Source organism: Electrophorus electricus, chromosome 8 (assembly GCF_013358815.1).
Source record: "Electrophorus electricus isolate fEleEle1 chromosome 8, fEleEle1.pri, whole genome shotgun sequence".
Taxonomy (NCBI): Eukaryota; Metazoa; Chordata; class Actinopteri; order Gymnotiformes; family Gymnotidae; genus Electrophorus; species Electrophorus electricus.
The window spans coordinates 21128065-21146985 of record NC_049542.1 but is presented as its reverse complement, the minus strand read 5'-3'; the positions used below and the strand labels follow the sequence as shown (position 1 = coordinate 21146985).

Below are 18921 nucleotides of genomic sequence, written 5' to 3'. Positions count from 1 at the left end.
ATCACAGAGCAGAGAGCATGAAAGGCCTTTGTGCTTCCAGCCCTCCAACAAGGCTCCTGAGGACATCCTCAAAGAAATGCCTAATCACAGTGATTTGTTAGATATGCTTGACATGGATTTCCTCATTGACTGACCTCGTAGAGCGAGTCACTTTGAAAGGGTTTCATTAGAATAGAATTAGAGCAGGCTCATCATTGTAGCTTCTGCCAGTTTCAGTCGGTCTGCTTTCCAGCTCCACTAGAAAGAAAGTAATAATCACTTAATAATTAGTTGGTTTGTGCGCCCCAATTTAGTCATCCAACATCATATTTATTTATTCCATTTGCAATGAGACAAAGGCACAAAGGAGGGTATTGGAGTCCTGGAATAGTCCCGCTCAACTCTATGATAGCCAGGCACTTTCCCGTGAAGACTGACAGGCAAGGAGTTCTGTTCTTAGCTCGTATTGCACCGCGTCTGTCTGCAATCAGCCAGCAACTCATTAGAGTGCCAGTCGTCGTCTCGACAGCATTGCCGTTAAAAACAGTGGAGAGGCTTCAGCTGTCCACCCACGGGCGCTGCCAGTACCACCACAAGCAACATGAACATTAACCACAATTCTAACATATGAACCCAAACAGAACATAAAACTTTATTTTTAATCAGAATTATGATCTTTTTTATGTTGTTATTTAAGATTAATATGTTCAAATTGTATTAATTTATTTACTTGCTTTTTTATAGGTGGCATGCCAGTGCTTTCGTTGTCGTCGTCGTCGTTATTGTTCCCGGAATTGACCACTAGGGGGCTTCACTGCAGTTCTTAATCAGAGAGCTCCTAGACACACTGATCTTCCCATGCTTCAGACATCCTGTTGGTTTGACAGGCTGTGTAAAGAAGCAGTATAGAATTTCTTACATTCTAGTTGCCTTGCTGTTGGCCATATAGCTATCCATTGTGCATTGGGGTTGGACCTTCACAGTATAAAAACAGCAGGTATCACTCTAACATAACCAGCATTTTAGTTCAGAACTTTTCTACTCATCTGGTTAAAAGCGAAGCCATCCTAGGACCACAGGTCTTTTTTAGAGAATATAAAGTGAAGATGCTTTAAGTTCTTAATGAAATAGATAATTTATCAAAGAAAAGTGTTACATGTGGTGTGGACTTGATTATGTTATTCATTCATTCATTCATTCATTCATTCATTCATTCATTCATGTGTTTCATTTAAAAGCCAGTACAACAGTTGAAAGCAAATACATATTACAATTTGTGAAACTACTTGTGTGATGTTAAAAGTGTCAATTTTTTAAAAAGTGTTTACAAAGGATGGATTGCATTTGATATGCTTCAGGGAAACCAAAAGAGAAATGAGGAAAGTGTTTGCAACATTTGGTATTTAAAAGATTTGTTTCCTTTCTCATGGTCTCTCTAGGGCCTCAAAAGTGACACACCCTGTGGGTTTTTACATTTGGTTGATAAAATCAGAATCACTCCTCTAAACCAAACCTTCAGACCCTAGCTCATACAATTTACTCTGGTCACATGTGTAATTTCAAAATAGTTGTTATGAAATTTGCTCAGAGAATAATTCATATACACCCAAAGGATCTCACTGACCACAGATTTAAGCCAGTAAGATGGCTCTGGATTTGAGTTTTTTTGGGATGTGCACTCCAATGAAATTCTGGTTTTCATATTAATATTTCATATTTTATGGCAGGATCTCTGGGGAGAGCTGCATAATATTTAAATTCTTTATTTCATTGGTCACTTTGACCAATGCATTCTAGAATAGATTTGGGGTTGCAAGGCTTATAAATTGCATATATGCCATGTTTGAGTGTAATGTCACTTCTCTTTTGCTCTCTCTGTCTTTGTCTCTCTCTTTCATTCTCACTCTCTTTGTCTATTTATTGCCTTAACCTTATTTGCCAGGGAATCTGCAGGCAGAACATCTTTTCACTCCATGGCAACATGCCTCTCCTGTCCTTAGGCAGAGCCGAAAGCTTGCATTTCTTCTTCTTCTTCTTCTTCTTCTTCTTCTTCTTCTTCTTCTCTCTCTCTCTCTCTCTCTCTCTCTCTCTCTCTCTCTCACACTTTCTCTCCTTCCACTCTCCTCCCTCTCATTCACAGCATCAGGGAAAGTAAAGAGCTGCTGTGTGCTGTGATTCACCCTCACTCCCTCGCTCTTGGTTGTGCAATCCGCTTCTCTGTGCTGTTCTATCCCCCTCTCTCACCAGAGCCATAATGTGGCAGCACCATTATTACAAGATTATCATTATGGAAGTCCAAGGCTGTGCAGTTCTCCAGGTAAATGCTTCATTCAGACTTTGCAGCTGCAGGCGAGGGCTGCTTTCAACTGTGTGATTCCAACATGAGCAGAAAAGCAGATTGCTTTCATTTAAGACATACAGCAGAGCATACAATGGTGTATGCCAAAGAAAGCATCATCTTTTACTGCTCAGGTAGGTAAATGCTATCAATGTCAGAGGATCATCATGTTGTTGAATATTTCCATTGTAGTCATTAACGGGATGGCCCTGCTCTTCTCTGTTGAATGAAAAGGAGATGAAAACATATCTGGCTCTGTTTTAGATCTGAGAACAGATGGAATCATGATTGAGTCATGGCATTACAATGATTCTAACTCAGCATCAGCCTGCAGGCAATGCTGCAATAGTATCTCTCCATAAATCATGAGGATAGAGAGTAATAAACCAAAATAGCAATTTTACAGAACCAACACAAAATAATGTAGATTAGTGCAAAAAGTGCTATAGTATTTATTACTGTCATACAGTAATACTGTGTGATCATGAAGCACATCTCCTTATACTTTGTATCATTTCATAGCCACATTTCTGCTGATGTCCTGTTCAGACACATGGTCAACCTCACTTATGAGGTGATGTGTCTGAGGCTTCTAAGAGGGGTAAGAGGCTTCTGAGAACTCACTGGTCCACGGCAATGAGATTTGGCATGTCATTTCTATTGATGGAGGATACTATAGTGTTCCCTGGATGTTTTGAAGGCAGGATGCATGTGGGTCTATTGGGGAATGCCAAGCTGCCTGGGGTGGCTGTGCTGAATGAGTTGGGGGTGGGAGCTACGGCAGGCATCCTGGGAAGGCCCATTCTCATGCAGATGGACCGGAAAAGAGCCCCTTGTCTGAGGTTCTGGAACTCCATGTGAGAATGGCTCATGTCAAGCTCAAACAGAACGTCCCCAAAGAAATGGGGAGCCTGTGAGCAGACCATTCTCAGCATACTTTAGCATAAACTTAGACTAAGAACATGAGAGAGTAAACTTGGCCCACGGTACCTAAATGAAGATTTACATATTTTTTAATCTATACTTTTTTAATCTATACGTTTGTAGCCACTCCACTGATGCAATTGCTTGTTTACTGAAAGGAAAACTCTTATTCTCTCTGTGTAACTATTCTTCTCTTTCTTTCTCCCTTGCTACATCTCAGTCTCTCTTTACCCACCCCATACACACACACACACACACACACACACACACACACACACACACACACACACAATCTCTCTCTCACTCGGTTTCTTATACACACCCACAGAAACTCCAAATACCATACACAATGTTCCCTTAACACCACCCTCATGAGGCAATGGTTCAATGAGGCAGAGAGGGGATTGTCTAGTGTCAGGAAACTACTGGGGCATAATGCTGTCCTACAATCATTACTGCCATTGGGATATCCTTATGGGGTTTTTCACCAGCCTGCAGCACAGTTCCTCTGCCCTGTTACCAAAGCTTACCCAGTGTGCCACACACCGCTGAGTGCACGCAGGAAATGGACTAAGTTTGAACTTTTAGCAACACTGAGCCACACCCTATTCCTAACCAATTTGCAAATGTATAGCAAGACTTTCCTGTACTTCCCTCTCTCTGTTGCATACTCTACTTCTCTTTTCTCTGGTCACCTGCTGATATTATGGACCCACCCAGTGCCTGCAGAAAAAACTCTGTGTGTATGTGTGTGTTTGCTTGATATCTACTTCAAATTGAAATAAATGTTTTAATATGCACTACACTATTAAGAGACATACAAAAACCTTAAATCTTTACTTGACAGTAAAATTAATTCATTTAAACAGTGATTTTAGTAAATAAAAAAAAAACATTTGTAACTGTCTGCATATAAATAATCCTTGATTACTCTATATATCTGTTATGGACCCTAATAAGTGGTGTGAAAACCAGCTGAAAGCAGACTAAAAGCTGACTGTTTCAGTGTGCTGTGTATTATCTGTGCTCCTTCACACTGACAGCTGCTTGTTACATTGTGGCCTTTTGTCCCCTCACAACTAACAGATGCAACAGAAGACAAAAACAAGGAAACACACAGATGCACATAATAACATAGCATCTAGAATTCCTTCGACTTTCTAAGCAGAATTATATTCTTTTCATATTCTTTTACAAATTGATTTTGGTGAAAATATACACCACTCATAAGTGGCGTAATATGAATAGACTACCGTTGCCTTTTAAGGAGTATCCAAGAAGCATATGTAATTTCACAACATATCATGGCAAATCTTATACCAGTTAAATCTTGAATTATGCCAAATCTTATTCCAAGCCAGCCAGAGATTTATCACTGTGCCCTTGTTATTGTTTCCCTGGCAACACAGTACAATTTGAAATTTTCACACTGCACATGATTATCTTCTACTGTTTGTACAAAGAGTCTGAGTGTGGGAGTTGTAGTGGTGGTGGTGGTGTGAGGGATGTTGGAGATGGAGGTGGTATGCCAAACTGGATGTATTTCTGCATCCATGGGTCATTGCTGATCTGAATGCTTGCTCTTCCTCAGGCTCCACTGTCATGTATGCCCATGGCCACTGAAGCATTGTGTATGTGGGACTGGACATGACAGCTCTGCTACAAAAGCAGAACAGGAAGCTGCCTTTGTCATGAGTCATCTCCTGTCTGCTTCCTTCCCTGTACTGATGCTCCAGCGACGTCTCCGTCCCATTGAAAGGCAAGCCATCGAGGTCCTGTTTATGAGCACTACTACAACATCCAGAACTGGCCAGGCAGTGCGGTCGTGGCTGGAACACTGACTGGCATTGTTGCAGTGTGCTGAATGTAGGACTCTGAAGGCCTCATTGTGTGAAGCTCCATTGTCACAGAGAGCCAGGGCAGACAGTGCCAATAAGTAGTCCAGGGAGTGCTGCAGAGAATACAAGTGTGTTTGTTTGTTTGGTCAGTGAGAGGTGGAGGGAGGGCCCTCTGTGGGTGAATAAGTTGTGCACATTTGACAGAGGGAAGCAGGTCCCTCGGGGAGTAGCATGCTTTGTTGTAAGGCCTGATGGCTGAGAGTGGATAGATAATGGGACCTGAGAAGTCTGTAGTATTTATGTGAAGAAAGGTTTTTTGAAGTCTTTCTCTTATCACCTGCTGTGCAAGGCGTTTTCTGTTTGAATTTTAGGTCAGAGGTGAGCCTTGTTCTGCCCCAGGTGTACCTGTTCATAAAGGTTCATATGCTTTTGATGCTGATTCTAAGATGCAGTACATTGCTAGTATTTATTCGGGACATGTTGGTGTGGGTGGGGTGTGTTGGCCATGGCAAGTGTGTGTGTTGTGTGTGTGTGTTTATGTGTATGTGTGTTATTTACTATGAGTAATAGTTTGCATAATTAGCACTTTCTGAAACACAAGGGACAGCAGAGAAACTCATGTTCTATTTTACATTTATTATGAGAAAAAAATAAATTTTTAATAAACTCAAACATGGAAATTGCCTTCACTTGGCCTTTGACCAGCAAAGGTTGTTGTTTCTCAGACTGCAGTTAGAAATAAATGACCAAAATACACACTACATATGCAACAGAGCTAAGTGCTGACTGCACATTTCAAACAGATCCTCTCACATCTCTTTTGCATCCAGCATCTATTAGCAAGTACAGTGAACTCTGTATAGTATGGGTGCTCTTTTATCTGCAAACATGGGTTACTCATGGCTGTTGTAGATTTCCAGTTACACTCTATTCCTTGATTATTTATGCGCATAGGCCTGAGAGGCTCCTCCCAGCTACTACAGACCAAAACTAAGAGCCAGACTGCCCATAACTACACTATGTATACATGTGCTCAGTCCAATAATCTGGACTCTAGTCTACTGGAGTTGGTATATTACATATACTGGATGTTGGTATATTACACTTGCTGTATACCGAGTGGGAGTTATTAAACCTTCCATAAAAACATTGTTGCATTCTGACTCTATTTTTGTTCCACTATTTCGAGTATATGGTCTGTGAGTCCTGCGGTGCATAATCACAGTTATATGGCTTTGGTTATCTGAACTGGCTCCTCCGTTAATGAGATTGCTGTTGGGTCTGTTCCACAGGGGTTAATGGGACATGCACAAAAATTGAAGAGGAAGAAGAGAGTGAGTTAAATCAAACCACTGCAACCTAGTTACTATTTCAGCTTGTCTCCATGGGCAAACATACGTCATTTTGTGCTACGTTTCAATTCAGTGGGACATTGACTAGTACCCTCCATACGCTGGAATGAGCAGAAAGTTAAGAAGTGAACTTCTGCAGTGAGTACTTTTAATAGGTTCTTTATAGATAGTTAAAGTTTCACTGCCATCGAATGTTTTCAGATATGCCCCAAGCACATTAGACCATCACTGGCTAAATGTATGGAGCTGACACACAATAATGCAGCCTGGACAGGAACAAAACAGTGGTGTGATCAAACACAGGACACCCAATCCTTGCTGATGCAGAACATGCTAATTTAGTTTTAATCACCAGGGTGTGTCATTCTCATTGTCCTTCATCCTGCCTTGCAATTGTTATGCCACTTTCAGCACATAGACAACACGCAACACACACTCATTCACACACACTCTAACATTTGCTCTCTGCACAGCAGATTATGAAATCATCCTGCTGATGAAAGCTGACCCAGGCAGTGTGGGCTCTGTCTTTCTCTCTCAGATACACTCACACTTGCACTTGCAGTGAGCTGAAGCTCATCACCCAAGGACGAAATCTTAAACCCGGCAAAGTTCCTCGCTCAGGAAGGCAGCTCGGAAGAAAAGAGAGGGGAAAGAAAGAATGGCCTCACCCCACCTGGTGGACATCAATCAATTAATGTATGAAGAAGCAGAGGATGTCTTCTATGATGGTAGGGTGGTCCGGGGACTGGGAACTGTGGGCCGTTGGAGCCAATTTGGGGGGTCAAACAAAACCTTGCAGAATGAACAAGCCTATCTAAGAGATATAGCACTCTGCTAAGGCTGCCAAACAAAAATGAGATTAGTTTTAGATGAGTCTACTTACTGAAAGGTATGTCATGGGAAGTATAGATACTTTTCATATATACAGGAGCTTTTATGCTGCTTGTTGCATTGGTTTTTCGTATTTGGTCAGCCGCACATGCAGACTGTGTTGTGTGGGTGTTCTTGTGTAACTCCCAACTGCCTAAAAACAAGCAAGTGTGCACTAATGGATGCTACATGATATTATTTGTATTGTGAGTATTTCTTTTAGCCATAATTGCAATCAGCAAGAACTCTTTATAATAAATCAAATTGGAGGCTAGTTTTGTCACCCATATCAGGAAATATACTGCGTGGTACTAACAGTTGTAGACTAAATATTATATGTTATGAGATACATAGAAAAGATCTTTCCTTTCCTTCCAGGTGCTTTGGATGACCTATTTTAACTACATGACAAAAGTACTAATGACACTTTGTTTATGCGCATGTAGCATGAAAATATGGCCTTGAGGGAAATGAGGCAGTTCAAACGAGGGTCTATCTGCTCCTCACCACTGAAAACAGAAATCCACAGTGTTGTACTCGGAGAGATAAAGAGATTGTGTGGGTTGCAGACACAATTAGCATGCCAAATTATTCTTGAATATGTAATGGTATGAAAAAATGTAGCTTGTATACCATTTATATGTTCTCTGTTTAATTTAATGCAGTTTATTTGATCTTGCTATCATAATATTGTAATATGGTAAAATGTTCAGGAAAAGTTAGCAATTGATATCTTTGTCACACCTATAAACATCTAAATTTTGGTAATACTCACTTTGGGATTACTGATAAAGAAATGAATAGGTGGCAAAATCCCTCTATTGACACTTTAGTAAATATTTTAAACTTTTAAAAATTATTGTTTCATAAAAACTGTATGTCCACAGTTATCTTCTAATATTTTCACCATTCACTAAAACTCAATGGGTCAACCATCTATTTATTTATATATGCAGTCAACTGGAAAATAATTATATATAACATGGAATATAGAACTAGTGCTTGTTCTAATATTGTATCTACTATAACTAATACTATAAATATTATATACATTGTTGAGCAGTGAGAGTGTGTTGGGAACTTCACCCCAGAAATTTGAATACATCTTTTCCACTTCACAGTGTTATTAGTGATTACAAGTTGCTATAACAACACTGCTGTAGATTTCAGAGTCAGACCTAAGACTTCTTCTGGGGCCTCTCCTATGGGGTCTCTCCTCCGGGGTCTCTCCTCCAGTGCCCTCTCCTCCTGGGTTCGCTATCCTCTGGGGTTCACTCTCACTGTGCTTTAACCTCAGGAACTGACTTCTGAGATTTCTTCACTGCTTTGCAGTTAAACAGCTGTCTGTCAGCCAGTCAAGCCTGTTCAACCTCACTGAACTTAGCATACTCTCCTTGCAGGCTTCTTTAAGAGTTTAGCCTTCAAAACTTTTTTCATTAACCTAATTCATTCTTGCCAAGAAAAAAAAAACAGTGTGGAGGAATGGCAGCTTTGTTGTGACAAAAATACACACAATAGAGTGCTTTGACTCCTTTTTGTAGGCACTTCATGAGTTATTCAGAGGGCCACTTGCATGAGGCTGCCTGAGGTTCATGGAGGAAAGAGAGAAGCTTGTTCTCTGGTCCAGAGGAGATCATGTCCCAGGGCTTTTGGGAAGGTGGGCCTTGGTTACTCTGCTGATCCTATCAAGAGAAGGGAGCGACAGTGGGTTGTGTAGAACCAAGGAGCCAAATTAAGAGAAAAGTGAAACTTAATTGAAACTTTGTGAAACTTACTGAATTCTGAATTTATACATAAGTGCATGTCTTTTGTTAGCTCATATTCCATGAAGCTGTGCCATATTGTGCAGCAGTGTCATGCCCTAAGGTTGTACAAGACTGTGAATCTAAAGTTTCAAATGTCGTTTGTTACACAGCTACAAGCTCCCGCATGAATGTTGTTACCTCACACCTATCCACCTCTTGCACTGCTAGATTTCCAAGTATTTGCAAACTGTGATGTGTTGTAGAAATGAGAATTGCCTAAAGCATCTGGGAAATAAGTTGTTTATCATCTCACTGTTGAAATTAGTGACACAAATGTTTGTCATCACATAAATAGCAGTGTTTGGATTTCCCTATGAACTCCCTCACCTGTTCTGTTCAGAGGAAGCCTAGACACTGACTGTCACAGCATCATTTGATGACTTTCTATAAGTCAAACCTGCAGCTGCACTGCAGTTGTGCTCTTCAGATGTCAGTATGGATGTGGTGCCTGAACCAAACATGGGACAGACTTCACACTGACTCCCCAGTTCAGCCGTGACCAGGCTCATAGTGGCTCTGTGCGGTGTACGAAGCCCACACTGCAAGGAAGCACAGAGAAAAGAAGTGTCAGGTTTCACAAACCCATTTGTCCTGCTGAACCTCATCTCAATCCTTCTCTTGTTGGGGGAGAGGGGAGAACTGGATCCTCTCAGGGGTCCCATGGAGCTTTCTGAGGAGGCATCCAGTTTCACAACAGAGCTGCCTGATCTAGTGTTTTGTGACTTATGCCTTCGAGTGGATGGAAGAGGAGCTTTAGTAGCATGGCCTTCAGTAGTGGAGATGCTACAGAGGGACTGTATGGAGAGTGAGACCTGCTCTGACTGCTCCTCTGCAGAGCAGTGCTGCCTCTGAGCTGAGATGGACTCATTCACCACTGCTGCTGTACAATAGGGCACTCACTGCATTGTGTGGTGTGTCTGCGGCCTGAGATGAATAACTGCACTGCCCTTGCCTCGGACAGCACAGCCAGACAATTACAGCCCTGTGGTTCAGTACAACTGGCACCTGGCACCCTTAGACTTTGTCACTTTGAGAGCTGGCATACAATGGCAATTTCACCAGGAAAATTAGGATAGATAATCCACTGCATCCACTTAATTCACTATTCCAGGCAGTGTTTGTTTGAGCACTAATGATTTTATAGTGGTTACCACTGTGCTGAAAAGTACTCATAAGTTGTGCTGCCATAAGCTAAAGCCTTGCATAAAGCTGGCTCCTCCTGGCTTTCTGAGTAAACATTTTTTGTTACCTGAATCAGTAGGTTGATGTCTCAGAACAAAGACAAAAGACAAGCTCTTCTGTGTTTGTTCAGGCATTACAGACATGGAGATGATAAGCATTTGGGTTTGTATTTTGGAACCTCCTTTTCAGATGTGTACACATGAATCATGCTTGACATGTGTACAGAGCACTGCCTGAGGTGGGGTACACTGAAGGAGTGAGGAACATGCCGCAGAAGTGGCTTTCTCTGCACACCCAAGGGGGCCACCATTAGTGGATGCTGGCCCTTAGAGTGTGTGACACTTTTGTCTCAGCACCTCTTAACAGAGATACCCACTGGCCTACTTTAGTCCAAACAAGCTAAACTTTCCACAAACACAGGGATGCATTTATTTTCTCAGCAGGTGAAAAGAAACAATGTTGACAAGCGAAAAACAGGCATGCTAATGACAGATGACCAGAGCTGTTTCCTCCCAGACAATTCAGTGTCAGTGGGGTAATGGAAAACATAATCCTCTTTCCCTGACCCAGGACCAGTTTCTTATCCTTCAGCTTTCAGCATTGCTGTTATCAGCAACACAATTAAACTGAACCTAGGCATACAGGGAGCTAATTGCATAGATACATACTCAAACCAAGCACTTGGTAAGCAGTGCACAGGCAGCTGTATGGGGTGGGCGGTCAGGCCTGCTACCTGCAGCTGAGTCTGTCTAAAGTCTAAAGACAGGAGATGTGCTTTAGGGCATGACAGCCTATAATCTAACCAAACCTGACTAACTGACTAAGTGTCTGCCAGAGAACATATACACATCTTGTGGGGTACATATAGTTTAATACTGCTGCAGATGTGTTATGATGAATGTATGTCATGGGATTTACTTTTTCTGCAGACCTTTCATTATATTTATTGCCATTCAAAGGTTTAAGGTTCTTCAAAATGATTCTATTTTTCTCCACTACTTTATTATATGATGGGATAATTTGACTTTAACATCTTCTTACTTTAACAGATCCTAGAACCTTCAGTTTCAGTTTCTTTGAGAAATATTAAAACTACAAAATATTTAAAAATTGCTTAGTTCAGTACTTTACCATCTTCAAACGCTCCACACCCATACAATCACATATGTACACTGCATGTGCACACACCCACAGATATTCTCACATTTGTGCTTGGTCATCCCCACCCACTGACCTCCACGACCTGTGGTATTTTTGAGTGAACTTCAAAGAAAACTGTTTTAGATCAGGGGTATTGAATGTTTGTTAATAATGTGCTGGACAAGAATGAGCATACGTGTCAACATGTAGCACTGTGTGCATGTTTGTGTGTATGTACATATGTGTGTGTGTGTGTGTGTGTGTGTGTGTGTGTACTCTTTCAACTGGATCCTAAGTGAAAGACAAAGAAGATGGTGAGGTTTCTATCACCATCCCCATACTGATCTTTCGATGACCTTAGAAAGCCCCATAACCCTAGTAAAGAGAGAATATCAACTGATCTGTCAAAGTCACATTAGGAATCAAATTAAGATTAAGACGTTGTGTTAGGATTATTGTACAATCACCATTATTGTTCCATGGTTATTGTTTTGGATTCAGCACATAACATTTTTTGCACCTGGAAGGCATGTAATCAGAAATTATGTAATGGTGCAGCTTCACTATGGAGCTTGGTCTTTGTACAGGGCTCTTCTAGACATAACTACATCTTGTGTGGAGCTTCAGTAAATATAGCTGCTGATTGGGGGCTGCTGATGACAGCTGTAATTACAGGACAGGATAAGCTTTACAGCAGCTGAGAGTGTAGAGGCGTGTGGAGGTGTCTCTGCTACATTGCCCAGGGCTTCCTTCATAGAGCCGCTCAGCCTTACAGACTGACATACTGCACACGAATCAGACGGCATACGTGTATACTCAGTTCAGCCTTAACCACAGTGAGGTCACTTGCAGGACCAGGCCAGAGCTTTAGTGTCAGTGGGGTGGAGGGAACGGGGTTATGGAGGAACCAAGCACCCAGCAATTCCCAATGCAGATTTTTACTACTTGCAGCCCAGATTTTGACTATGCTGTGTGCATGTGTTTGAGAGAAAAACAGGCAGGGGGTTGGGTAGAGAGAACTTATATCAGTAATTAATTCTATTTATCAACATCTTTGTAAGCTTTATGAAATTACTATAAACATCTGGTATTGTTGTCCCTGTGCTAAAATGCTTAATGGGTAAGCAACCTGCATTCTTTTTCACTTCGTAGATTTAACGTGGCCTTCGGTTACGCCGAGTTATTTTAGTGCACTTGGGTGTATGTCCGTCAGACAACAGAGCTGTAATAGCCTTTGTCACCCGCTGGCTGAATGGAAAATCATGCAATTGCATGTCCATCATGACAGCTGCGTAAATACTAAAGGAGCACGGGACACTGTCACAGCTTCATCCGACAAATACACTCCACCAAAAGGCAGATCAACTTTTTGTGTACGGAGCAATTCTTGCATGAGTTAGGGTGAATATTTATAAGAAGGCACAGGTATGCCCCGTCTATTTTTAAATTTGCCTCGAAAACCCTATAAGAACAAGAGGGATAAGGCCCTACTTACTATTACTGTTCTGGCTTTCCATTGGCCCGCCTTTCTTGGTGGGAGTTGGTTGCAAAATTTCTAAACGAGAGTACACATGATGTTTGGTCGGATGCTGTAGTTCCGTTTTGTATCATTTGGAAACGAGACTGTTCTGCCTCCGTGAACGTTTTGAACGTACCTTGGCGTTTTCGTTCGAATGGATCAAAGACAGTTCGATTAAACGGGATTTACCTGATAAGTTTTCTCTTTGCAGCGGTAAGTATACCTTAATAAATCTCACAAACAAGCTAGTTCAGAGTTTGTGGCTATAAAAAAGCGCTATGTATGGTATAAGTTTGCTGTTAGCATTACGAGATAGTAGCCAGGAGTTTTTCATTTAACGATGATATCCAGAACGTTACCATTGACATAATTTGCTCGATATGTTACCTCCTCTTGAGCGCATGTTTTGACAGATCTGAATGGAAAGTATCTGCCTTCATCAGTTTATCTGCGACTGTCGATTTGTTTTATGATTTTGCTTGGAATAATACAGTTATTGATTCCACCGACTAATAGATTTCTTGCTATACGATCATCTCGTCACTTTTTCCTTATAGCGTTGATTGACTTCGCCACACGTAGTAATCCTTCATAAGCGTTTGACTACTTAATAAGAAGATCCTTTTTCTTACGCCCTCATCAGTATCAACGGAGAAACTCTCGCATTTTATGTTAATTTACCAGAGCATCTGCGTATTCCCGAATGGTTTTTGTAACTGATGAAAGTGACTACCGTGACCAGTACCATGCAGCAGTTTCTCGATCGTGGTTAAGGATTTCTCTCGCAATATACATTTTGGAGCTTTCATATCCCAGTATACTTGACAATTTTTACGAGTTCTTAAAAACACTGTTTTAGTGGAGGAGAAGCCTACAATGTGGCAGGGCAGAGATTGTCCAGGACCTAGGCTGGGAAAACCTGTTTACATAGGCTTGCTGGATCGTGGTCGTGGTCGTGGTGGTGGTGGTGGTTGCTGTTGTTTGTTTGTTCAAAAGCAGGTTGGAAGTGAAAAATGTATCTCAGGGTTGGTCAGACCCATCATAGCTGCTTGAAAATGGACTTGCTTTGATTTGGGCAAATGCTAGTGATCTGCTCCAGTTCTTAGGTTGGTTTAGCTCTGGAAGGCATTTGAGGAGAAGTTAGGCGACTGTGGGCTTTAAGACGATGCCAAGACCTAAAGGTATCTTCATGGCTGCTGCCACAAACAAATTCTCATTGCTGTCTCTCCATTTCTTTTACCTCTTGGTTTGTGTATCATACTCTTCCCTCTGTTCCTATTCATCCATTTCATCCTGTCACATATGTTTTTGTTTTTTTATGTTAACATTGTCTGGCTCTCTCAAATGTCAGAAATAGCATTAAAATACATTTTCTTAGCTGTTCTCTGGTATTTCTGAACAAAGATGCCGAGATTAATAAGCCTGATGAATAACTACTGAAACGTTGACCAAGAATGAATTGAGTCAGGCCTTGTTTTGTTTGTTTTGGTTCAACACAACATTTAGTACAATGAGCCATTCTGAGCACTGACATCATTCTGTGGGGTGCAAGTAAGGCTTAAGCCAGCCTGTAAAGTAGTGAATGAGCTAATTTATCTTTGTGCGCAATGAAGGTTGTCTTGTGTGTGCTGAAATTTAGTGATTAAGATAATGACGCCTACCCTGTATGTTTTTTTTTCAAAAAGTAGAGGCTCCTTGCATTCTCTTGTGTACTCTATATCTCTGACATACTGTAACTATTGGCAGATACAAGATTGTGTGTTTTGAGGTTTAAGGAAATATTCAGTGTTCTCATCTTTCTTTTGAAAGGTGTATCTTGAGTTTTCACAGCTGATAGTCATTTGGCCAGCAATGTTCTTGCACCGTAGGCCTTAGTGTCTTCATCCCCGTAACCCTCTCCCGTAAGGGCTGAAGAACAACCTCAGTCAGGGAGTGTGTGCCAGTCCATACACAACATAAACAAACCCTCACCCACACTCAGTCAAGGTGAAGCTTTTCTCCTTTGTTCTGCTCTGTATAACTGAATTCTCTACGTAGGCTTAAACAAGGTGAGGGGGAGAGTGATTTATGCCTTACCTTATCTGTGTTCAAGCTGCCTCTGTGTCTCTGCTGCTCTTGTCTGGACAAATCCTGGTCAGAGGGCCTGGGATCTGGGGTCTGAGGAGGGGTATTTTAGGAGAACTGGAGGCAGGCAAATGGGGGATGGGAGGAGAGAGATATATGAGATTCTCTGGAGAATCTCAGGAGAGAGGGATGAAAGGAAATGTCTGGCTTTTTATCCTCAGCTGCCTAATGGGAAGATGTGCAGTGGTTTGCACAGCTTCAGAGCTGGAGAGCTAAATTAAATCATCTCTGTGATCTGCAGGTCAATGGAGTGCAATAGTGTTGCTTTATAATCAGACCCTATGGAGCACTGACAATCATCTGTGGTTTCAGCTGCCTGTGAATGTAAATCTTGCTTTTATGCTTTGTGATTGTGTTGTTTGGGTCACCGTTGCTATTTCATGTATGTGCTTTATATGGTGAAATTTATTAACCTTTATAAAAGCACCTTTTGACCGGAGCTTTGACTGGCGTTAGACTCATGTCCAGAGATTTAATATTGCTCTTAATTGTTGCCTTAATGATTTAGCACCTAATGCAAAGAAATGGCATTTTACTTTTTGTCCTCATCATAGCTTCCACCAGTTCCCCATCTTTATAGGTTTACACAATGTAAGTATTGCTTGTGTGGGCAGGAAAGCTACACACTCTCACTCTCACACTTTCTCTCTCTCTCTCTCTCTCTCACACTCACACTCACACACACACACACACTCCCTTTGAAGATCAGTGTCACTTTTTTTCATTATGTCACTGTGGTGATTATAGGGAGCGTGTGCAGTGTGAGGCATTCAGACTCAACTGGATGTGCTGGGATGAGAATGAGGTGAGTCAGAGGGCCTCTTGTCTCTTACCCTCTCACTGTATCTGCAGCACTACTCACCCTCATAATCAGTCCTTGTGGAGGCAGTATTGGGTTGAACATCCTTCTAGTCCCCAGCACATAAATTCACTGAGCTGCACTCATTCCTTTGACCTGCACTGATGCGCTCAAGGACTGTCCATAGGAAGTTGTGTAATGTCTTATTCCTTAAATATAAGCTGATTAGAAGGATGTTTTTTGTTTTAATTTTTTTCACATAAGTGCTTCCTCATTGGTGAACATTTGTACATCAGAACTGTTTATTCATAGGACTTCTGAAATATTTGCTGTCAATGTTGTCATATTTACAATGCATTTTTCAAAGATGCCTCACTGTTGTAAATTGGACTCTGTTTCTTAAGGCACAATTGCCATGGTGGCATTTAATGACATGTGTCCCTGCAAGGGGGTGGAGAGGGACAGGCAGAGAGGGACAGGTGAAGAGACTCTACTGGCTAGAGGCCATCTGAGGAACACAAGGATGCTCGCTGCAGCGTCTGGGTTGTCTGGACATATCTTGTGGTGTCTATGCTGCCAACAATACTAGATTTACAAGTAGATTTGAGAAACATCCGCAAATGTTCTGGTTTATAAAAATATAAGAGAATTCTCATTTTACATTGCTTGATTTCAGTGATTGATCTTGTTAAATTGATCAGTGATTGAACTTGTGTATGTTTGCACATCAAAAGTTTAGAGAACAAGAAAGCTACATGAGAATCTGAACGGTATGCCAAGTTTCATCTGCATGCATACTGCATAGGGGCAGTGTCTGAATGCGCATGGTTTTATCTCATTTAGGTACAGATGCACCATTTGTGTCCAGCTGGCTTAGTGGAGCAGGAGAGAATCCAGTGAAACCTCCCCCACATCACACACACATACACACACACACACACACGCACACTGTGACTGAGCAGGTGAATTATCCTAGAGCCCTACCTGTCTGCATTCTCTACCTCTGACCTGCCAGGCTGTGATCCTGACTGCATAATTAAAACTGTTCATTTCTTGCACTTCAGAGCAGAAAGCAGAGCATCCAGTGTGAACCACAAGGGGGGCTTATGTATGAATGTGGCCTGGTTCTGTGCTGAGCAGTGTCAGTGATGCAGGGAGCATCAGCCCAGCTCTGAATTCAAACAAGCCCAAAACAAGTCCAACTAGGTTTTGTGGTTTGACAGATAATCATTTACATTGTGAGCCCACTGGAATATAGAAATGCTGTGCAAGTTCTTGTATTGAAAACAAATGAACTGGATCCTGACCCTGAGCTAAAACTTTAGAAATATTATATAATCATGACCATAAATTGAGAGAAGTGAGTAGAACATTTGAGGCAAAGCTCCAGGAGATGAAGATTACTTTGGCTTATTGTCAGTGATGTGGGTGGAGAGATGCATGCAGCCAGGCCCTGCTCAGATGGCCTCAGCAATGCTATCCATTCTGTTGCTCGACTGCCTCATGTCTCGTTCCCCATGTGTACAGGAATGTCAACCCCCACACGCATGCCACTCATTTTGAAGTGGTTTATAAATACTTCTCCACGTGGTGCCCAGGCTCCAGGCAGCAGTTACACACTATGCACATCATCTCCATTGTCCGCCATTTCCGCTCTCCATCATCTCTGATGCATATGGACCCATGGCCACGCTATTCTTCAATCTCGTACTTAAGGTGACACAGGAGATTCTTGTTTTCATGGTCAGCTCTCTCCTACATCTGCATTAATCCTGTCCCATCTGCCCTGGTTCTGTGCCAAGGTGTGTGTGTGTGTGTGTGTGTGTTCTATATTCTTTGTTTTTAAATGTGCTTTTTCTCTTGTAGAAGCTGAGGGCATGACTGAGTGGTTTAGATTTTAGAGCACTGCACTGCTGTAAATGTTAGCATTTTGTTGTAGTTTAGTAGTGAACGGTCCTGTCAGAGTGAGCTATGCCCCCTTCAGCCCACTGGCCTCTTCAGCCTGCTCGGGCTTCTCCAAGTGTATTTAGGAGTGTGACATTCTAAGCACTACACACACAACCCTCACATGCTCCAGTAAAACTCAAATGTAAGAATACAATATCTTCCCTCTCTGGGGCCAGTCACAATTAACTCATGCTGTTTCCTGTTTCTAACACACGTATCAGATGCTCACACTCACCTTTTGATAACTTTGGAGTGCCTGGCTTGTGCCCACCTGTGTCTAGATTTTGATATGTTTTTAAGATGCCTAGATTTGAGTTTGTTATGAAGGTTACAATTAAAATTTGACGTGATCAGTATCTCAGGCTTTACCTGTGCAAAACTCTTTTGGCTCACATTCACAGAAACAGGCCATTTGAATTCTGTTGGTTACTTTTTAGCCGTTGGTCTGTCTGTGTGAACACCTGACCTTAACTTGCTTTCTGCCTACCACCCTGTAACTGCTTCATAGATAGATGGATGGAGCTTCATGGACACTGAGGGAAATTGTGGGAACCTAGGCCACAGAAAATAACTCATACAGTTGTGCTTCATGGGCTGGTCAGGGCAGAATGAAAGTATGTCTATGGAGTTTTGATTATTGGACCAAGTTGTGTTAGTGTCCACTACGGTGTGTTTGACATTAGGTCACCACAGAATGTGGAACTGGTGACAGGTTATTGAGTGGTTATTCTTCACACACATTTGGTACTTTCCATACCTCTCTCACAGAAAGGCCATGTGCAGATGTTTGAGGAACATGAAGATCTCCCTGTCGTCCTGTTCTGTTTCCTGCTGAATATTGTGCAGTTATGTTGCTGTTGGGGAAGCAGAAAATATACATTATCTCAAAACTGAGTGAGTGAGTTTTCCATATGTGATGGTAAGCTACTGTAACATCTGACCTATAGTTTGTGGCCTGTAGTCTGTGATTTTAGATGTTGTCAATTCCAAGGTTTTGGGTAATATTTTTTTTTATTGACACAGACAGCTCTAGGCTGTGCCTAGAGGGCAACAGCAACACTTGGTGCTCATAAACATTGGCAGGTGCACATTAGCTGGTAT

At 41.8% G+C, this 18921-nt stretch overlaps 1 protein-coding gene across 5 annotated transcripts in view; it reads left to right on the top strand.

Annotated features, from left to right (window-relative positions):
* The first annotated feature begins 6921 nt into the window (after positions 1–6921).
* Positions 6922–18921, top strand: part of ripor2 (RHO family interacting cell polarization regulator 2) — a 33639-nt gene continuing 21639 nt past the window's right edge. For 2 of the 5 annotated variants that reach the window (XM_027006379.2, XM_027006380.2), the window contains exon 1: positions 12767–13163. Coding sequence is in view for 2 of the 5 variants with exons in the window: in XM_027006378.2 (XP_026862179.2) it covers positions 7093–7162 (70 nt within the window). In the remaining 3 variants the exon portion in view is untranslated. Of the gene's footprint in view, positions 7163–12766; positions 13164–18921 lie in introns of those variants that run through there. The other 3 variants (XM_027006378.2, XM_027006382.2, XM_027006381.2) reach the window with 3 other exon arrangements.